The sequence below is a fragment of the Sebastes fasciatus genome, chromosome 1 (genome assembly GCF_043250625.1).
Source record: "Sebastes fasciatus isolate fSebFas1 chromosome 1, fSebFas1.pri, whole genome shotgun sequence".
In the NCBI taxonomy this organism is placed as follows: domain Eukaryota; kingdom Metazoa; phylum Chordata; class Actinopteri; order Perciformes; family Sebastidae; genus Sebastes; species Sebastes fasciatus.
In genome coordinates, this window is record NC_133795.1 from 13,116,876 (window position 1) to 13,124,906 (window position 8,031).

General features: G+C 41.7%; 1 protein-coding gene across 1 annotated transcript in view; it reads right to left on the reverse strand.

Moving 5' to 3' along the window:
* Positions 1-8,000, reverse strand: part of LOC141764598 (arf-GAP with coiled-coil, ANK repeat and PH domain-containing protein 3-like) — a 78,705-nt gene extending 70,705 nt beyond the window's left edge. The window contains exon 1 of the mRNA XM_074629918.1: positions 7,545-8,000. Coding sequence (XP_074486019.1) covers positions 7,545-7,591 — 47 coding nt within the window. The 5' untranslated portion in view covers positions 7,592-8,000. The remainder of the gene's footprint in view (positions 1-7,544) is intronic.
* Between the last annotated feature and the right edge of the window lie 31 nt (positions 8,001-8,031).

Consider the following 8,031-nt stretch of genomic DNA (forward strand, 5'->3'; position numbering starts at 1 on the left):
CTTGTCCGCTGTCTTTCAACAGAGAGTTCTCTTTGTTGAGGAGAGAAAGAGCACCACACATCTTTACATCAGAGGGTTAGACATAGATGCTGGAGTGCCAATAGGACCAACCCCTATCCTCCTGCCCACCAACACCACATCTCCACTCACACAACTCCTTTGAAGTAACCACAATTTTTCATGCTTCTGACATGAAAGGTGCGTTTCCTGCGGTTCGCAGCCGGAGCGCTCCACCAAGGCCTCTACCTTTACACACACAGTGGGAACTAAAATATTTATGTGAACTGATGGGGGATGTCAGATATTTTCACGAGCCTCGATGCTCTTCATTGTCTTTTTGTGACACTTGTAGGTTACGAGAGTTAAAAGGGTCAATTGGTGGTTAAATGGTTGCTTCCCTGGGGAGGAGGAGGAGGAGGACAGTTACTGATCTCACCACCAACATCATTAGGAGTTCACTAAAAACTATCGCTGTCTCCCTGATCCTCGATCTACCGCAGCCCAACCTGTCGGAGCTTTTATCCCATAATACAAGAGTGTGTTAGTAACAAGGCTTGAGGTCATTTAAAACTACTGCATCATGTGTATCTTTACAAACATAAATAAATATGAAGCATAGTGGTGCTGCGGCAATTACTGACTGAACATAGCACTGGAAATCATTTACTTTTAAAAACAATCTGCCTGAATTTATGTGGTCTGAATTCCTTCTTTAGAAATTGCGGTAGTCCATTCAAAACAATATTTCCAGTGTATATATGTTTTTTAGGGTTCACAAATCCAGATATAAAATAAAGTACCCAATATTCAAAATCTATTCAAATTGCTAAGATTTACAATTAATCAATTAGTTGTCAAATATTAAATTAATCGCCAACTATTTTGATAATCGATTAATCAGTTTGAGTAATTTATAAGAAAAAAAAGTAAAAATTGTCTGATTCCAGCTTCTTAAATGTGAATATTTTCTGGTTTCTTAACTCCTTTATGACAGTTAACTGAATATCTTTGAGTTGTGGACAAAATAAGACATTTGAGGACGTCATCTTGGGCTTTAGGGAACACTGATCGACATTTTTCACCATTTTCTGACATTTTATAGACCAAACCAAACAACACGTTGTCAGATATGTCCAGTTATATACGGTATGCATATACATATGCATCTCACAATGGTACAAATAATGTAACTGGAAGTGAATTTAGCAATTTTCTACATTATTTGTGGTTGGCTGAATTGTACAGATTAAAAAACACTTTGATCATAAACTTCTGCTGATGTATTCGACCCACCATATAGATATTAAACCTACATAAATACATCCTGGGACTAAGTCGAGCATAATTAAATTGTTTGACCTTCCTATACCTTCAAAGGAAAGCCTATTGCTCTGAGGGCAAATCCCTCAAGATAAGTGCCAAAAGCAAGAGATTTGCTCGCCGTTTTCTGGTGTTTGCCAGTAAACACTGATGGGAGTTCTGGGTTTAGAGAAGAGATTCTCAAGCAGAGCAATTTCGTTAAAGTCGTCTTTAGCATATCAAATAACAGGACTGATAAAAGCTTTGACATGGATGGAGAAGCTCCATATATGGAGGGTAAGAGGATCGGGATTCGAGGCCAGCGCGGTCTTTTTCTTTCTGTCAGAGGAGCACATCTCCTGCGTACGTGGATGCATTAGGGAGAGTGGTTGGGAATGAGTGTCTTGACATTAGCAACTTAATGTGAGTGGTCTGGAATCTTTCTAAATGTTTTGCCGAGGACTTGATGTTGCAGAGAGGATCTATTTCGGGTGAAGTTCAGCGGGTCACGGTGGCTCTGAAAGTGCTTTTCTCCAAAATAAGTTAAAGACAAACAGACAAGGATGATGGGTGAAAGCTGACACTTCATACCTCTATGATCTGGGACGCTTTCCAGGTGCATCGCTGCATTAGCAAACATGCAGTACATCAATGTCAGCCTACTTTAGCAACAGGTAATCTTATTCAGCACTTTAATGCGTTTCCTTTTCTACTATAAAATCCTCTGCGACGCTTCAAGGTCACCGTGTACCGTTCCATTTAATCTGCAGATAACACAACTGCTCTGTCTGCACGCTCCTGCTCTATGTAGGAGAGGACAAATATGAGCCTCTCCCTACATCCTTGACTGAGAGGTAGTTGCCATGCCCGCCGAAACGGCTGGTCACCCTTGGCAACAACAGCGCTACTGTCCCTCCTCTGACTAAAGAAGGCAGCGTGCTGCATATTTACATATTTCACAGGCTGCTGACCAATAGGAATTCATTATCTCAGATAAGCAAAAACGATGATGTGTGTAAAAGGAGGATTAGAGGTGCTGATGACGCAGGTGGGGAATAAAACTCCAGACAGTTAAGAGGCACCAGGGCGCCAGACATATATCTAGAGCATCAAAAAGCACTTTAATCCGCCAATAAATGGAGACATGCTTTTAAAATAATGTCGGAAATCGCATATAAAAAGGGGCCAAAAGCTCCTTTTTACATAGTGCTTTCAAATCTCTTACCAAATCCAGTTCACTAATGAGCTCTATAAACTTCTTCCTCCTTTATGTAACAATATATCAGGATGTAGTGACTGTCTCTCTAGATTTCAATAGAGTATATTTATGGGAACTCTTCAAGGCTGCAGATTTAACTTAATGATTATGGGACTTAATCAGCTGGGACTGGAAGAGCAGCACAAGCAATAACATCTTTATCGTATTTATAAGGAAGAGAAGGCGCCAAGGAAGGGAATGAAAACATAATCACTTTGGATTAGTTAACATAATAAGACATACCTAGTTTGTTTACCTTTCACTCACAATGTGGGGTTGAAGAGTTGCCTCTATCAAAAAAGCACACCAGTCTGACTGGTTGTGACTTCATATCTGTTATTCCTGCAAGTAACCGTGGCAACCATAAGGGAAGTACACACCTGACAGGAGCAGAATAGGTGCTGCAGATATCAGACAAAGAAAATAGTGATGATTTATCAAAATTAACTTCTGAAAAGGCAACGACGCTCAAATATGATTAGATAAATAAAAGATTTAAACATCTAAATATGTGTGGTTTTCAAATGTGAGTAGCGATTGTTACCATTTCCTCGGCTGCATGGTTTGACATGCAGAAACCTGACGCCTGCAGATTATCTGAATATGAGGTCAGTTTACATGCTGGTTTGGCAACTTTCAGGTGATATGAAGGTGGTGAGTGTAACACAATCCTATCCAGTCCTGTATGGGAAATGATCCACTGTTGATGATTACTGATGACAGTCTACATGGCCACTGAATTTGGCTTAGCTGAATATTTTATGCACAAAATGTATTTTTTAAGTAATTCCTGTAGTAGTAAGTAATGCTGTGATTTTGCTGTGAACTACTAAAGAACAGTTTCAACAAGATTCCACGGTAACATTTTATTTGATGCCATGTCTGTAAGTAAGGGATAATGTACAGCGAGCGGGTCATTGTTGTGAAATAAACCCTGACAGGGAGATGAGGGCGGAGGGGTGCCGCATCGCCCTGAAGGTGTTTATTCCACAACAATGACCTGCTTGCAGTACATTATCCCATTTATTACATGGCTACTTACTGAAGAAATCAATAATTTGACACAAAAACGGTCCTCAAGAGACCGACATCAGAACTGCGTCCATAGCAACGGTCTGTTATAGATAGCAACGGTCTGCTATAAAGAAATAACTGACCGTAGAACGCCGTGATTGACCAATCAGAATTGAGTATTCAACAAAGCCGTGTAATAACGCTTTATAAATAAGGTGGCAAATATCCTAATATTTCATAATTGTTGGTCACTCACTGACATTTATTTTGCCAGGATCATGGTGTATTATAATTCCCATAGTTGTAATACATTATAATCTTTTCATAATTAATTTATAAAGCATTATAGTCATGGGCGTCATGGAAAGTGTTACAGATTCCACTTTATCTAAATGTCTTGAACAACATGTCAACTCATGTCACAGATTCATTTAAAACCTGTATTTTGGTTTATAAAAGGTAGAATATAAGACTGTTTTAGGTCGTGTAACACATTTGCAACATAACTTCCTTTGTGTCCACTCTGCCTTTCTGCCTCCTCCTGTCACTTTCTGTATTTTGTTGACTGACTCACTCAACCTGTCTGGATACAGTGTGCTGTTTGTGTGCTGTATGCGTGCTGTATGTGGGTGGGATAGAAAGACATAGAAAAATGACAGGAGGCCGACAGGTGCGGCGGGTTTTCCGGATCTGTTAACCCCCAGCTGTATCCATCGCTACAGGCAACATCTGCTATTCCATATCCAGTATTTTCATTTTGTTATTAGTCTACATGTGACACTGGTGCCACGGTGCATTGGAGAAGGAGACACACCTGCAGGAAGCTTGATATTATCGCATCTCTGGCGCCTCACCAACCCCACCAACCACAGCTACTTACAATAACTACACTCATAACTCTAACTACTAATGACTTTACAAGATATGAAAACAGAAAGTATACGGACCTACTATTCATAATGAAACTCTTCCCTGTGTGGCAAATTCAAAGTAATGATGGTGTCTTTACAAAGCACCCACTCTCCTCTCCAATTCTTAAACTCTCTGTCCTCTTTTCTCCGAGCTCCCATTTGTCTCACTTACAGCAGCTGTTGCTAGGCAACAGCTCACACCCACATATGCATATTAATACTTACTTATATCGTAACAATGTCGTCAATGAAAGCACTAAAAATAAGTTGTAAAAGGATCATGGCATACTTGCCTTTAGGATGTGACTATAAGGTGATTTACAAGAATTAAACAGTAATGTTTTACACTTGTTCCTTAGCAGGTGAGTAAGATAATCACAGTAACGCCCTACGCCTACCACTGCTTTTAAAAATGTCATCGTCAAGTCAGTTAGTTTTTAGTTTATAATAATGAGCTTGTTAAAAACTTGTCCGACCACAATTCTGTTCTGCCTTCAAAATAAAACCATGAATTTGAACTCTCTGAGCCAAAAAACAACCCAAAGTGCCTCCAGGGAATCAGATTACAACCATTTAGTACCATAAACAACTATAGGCAGGTGCACACAGGGCTTCATCTCAGGTTTTATTACAGAATGAATGAATGAATGCAGCAGGTGACTGACTGCTAAATAAAAGGCAGACCAAGAGTTTAGCGTACAGTACAAGTGAGAGGGAGACTGAACAAAAACATGTGTGTTATAGATACTCTGCTATCTTATAGCATATCTCAAAATTCTTTCTCGCTCACCCAATCATGCGAACAAACAGTACTGGCACAAGTTAAGACCTGCAGTGAGAGGGTGTGTTTTATTTTAGCACCATGTGTGGGAAGTCAGACAGGACCAGCTCTGTTTCTCCAGAATGACACAACAAGCAGGAGAAAGAAACCCGGGACACCGGTCAGTCCAACTTAATGGAAACTTCTGCAATGACTGTCTTTAATTAAGAGTCAGTTCATTGTAACAGATGTGTCACATGAGTTTGCTCTTTGGACAACGCCTTCTTTATTTATTAGTAGATGTTTTTAGTGGATATTTATATCATTATATCACGAGGTAAAACTGAGCTCTGGTTTCAACTACGTGTGTTTACTTGCACACAAGTATCCTGAGCTCTTTTCAGCAGAAACCAAACCCAAGACAAGCCTGTACTGACAGATGATCAGAAAAAACTGGATAATATCATGTATACACTAGGGGAATGAAAAACAAGGTATCTCACGCTCCATGTTAACATTATATCCCAAAACCAGGATGAGGATTTCACGATCACGGTATTACACAACACTAAATTTTCCCTTCTGCTTGTAAACCCGAGGAAACATCAGCTTCCTTTGTCAGTGTTGGAATTTTCCAAATAACTGTCTTCATGAGACCATGGGAAAGTGAACCAGGCAGAAAATGTCTCTTCCTGTGACCTTCCGTCTCGGCCATCCATCACTGAGGTGGGATTTAAGCAGCAAATTGAATGTCTCGTCTCTCTCAGCTCTCTTTACATTCTTTCATTCCACTGTCTGCTTTCTCGCTCACTATCTGTGACTCGCACAACGTTCAACAAATAGGATAAGTTGTGTCTGAGATAGAGGAAGAGAGAGCAAAATGACAAACCGCAGAGAACAGAGAGCAAACAGGCAACAGACGCTGACATGGAGAAACAGAGGAGAAGACAGAGATACAGAGAAAACTGAACAAAATGTTTGTCTATAAAACAGAATAAACCAAACATCCTGCTCCTTCGCATTAAAACACTGAATAAAATGACACTACCAGCTCCCATCTCCCTGGTATAATTAACAGGCATCCCTGACATGCTGTTTCTCCTCTGCTAGTTTCAGGAGTGCCAGACTGGCACGTGGACTGCGTGTGGCTACAACCCTCCAGTGGGCAGCAAAAGGGCCGAACAGCTGGATCTGTGCCCAGGATACGAGCTCCGTCCCTGCAGAGAGAGAGTGTACTCCTGTCCCTGATGCCACTTTGGCCAGCCAGGCCAAAGCTGTTGCTGCTGCTGCTGTTGCAAGGGCATCTCCTCTCCAGTCTCCACCACTGGATGACAGGGCATCAAATGAAAAGACTGCACCCAACCTGTATACCACGCTGCATCACTCATTCACACACAGGAGGGTCCTATCATACACTCTCACTTTGTTATAAGGCCACAATAACAGGGGTGTTTCTCCTCTGCTAGTTTCAGGAGTGCCAGACTAGCACGTGGACTACAACCCTCCAGCGGGCAGGCAAGGGGCCGAACATCTGGATCTGAGCCCAGGATACAAGCTCCGTCCCTGCAGAGAGAGAGTGTACTGCTCTCCCTGATGCCACTTTCCCAGTCAGCCCAAAGCTGTTGCTGCTGTTGCTGCTGCTCCAAGGGCATCTCCTCTCCAGTATCCACCACTTGCACACAGAGGCTCACATGAAAAGACTGCACCCAACCTGAATACCATGCTGCACCCAACCTGTATGCCATGCTGCAACACTCATTCACACACAGGAGGGTCCTATCATACACTTTGTTATAAGGCCACAATAACAGGAGTGTCCCTCTGTCTTCTCTTCTTTCAGTGCATATCAACATGCTGAAAATCACTTATCATTTTTACACTAAAGCAAAATGGATCCTCACTGTGCGTGGCAATGAGTGCCTCTCTTCTCTCATATATGCACTGAGCTAACGTTACAACAACCCACGTTCAAAAATCACAATCACATTGGAACCACTGTGTCTTCCAGCAAAATGCATCATAATAATGCAAATAAATGTTTTCAATAACCAACCAAATGTGACATTTAAAAAAAAAAAAAAAATCCATGGAATATTATTGAAAAAAAAATGCAAAAAATAATAATTTAAAAAATGAAATAAAAGCGCCACCATGCTGTTGAACACATGAGTGAATCATCTTCTCTCATTTACACTGTTGATACCACCACAAATTCTACATCTAAAAAAAAAAATCATGCGTAAAAGAAGGTGTGCCATTTTTGCGCACCGCTGTGATGTGCATGAGAGAGGCAGCGTCTTACCTGAATCGGGGTGAATCTTTTATACATTCTTCAAAGTCCACCGTCATTTTTGCGTTGTTTTCTCGTGTATTCCCACTTCAGTCTACCAATGTCATTGCCCGCGGCGGGATGTCTGTCGCTTGAACCGTCCGGATGATGGTGGTGACTGGTGTCCCCTGACGCGCAGCAGTCTGTCGCCTAGCTCTCCCGGTGGCACCGTGACACTAAATGCGAGCTCAGTGCGCGCAGAGAGAGCAGGCGGATTACTACTACAGACACACACTGCTGCTGCTGCTGCTGCTGCTGCTGGAGACACAGTGAGAGGCGGAGCTGCACCGCGCTGGAGACTGAAAGAGAAGAGGAGAGCGACGACTAGTTACAACCTGCAGTAACACCTCTGGAGAACAACATGAATCATGGGAGATGGTTAAAGATAACCAGCTGGCTGAGATTTTAACGGTCCCACATCATGCTCATTTTCAGGTTCATACTTGTATTTTGTGTTTCT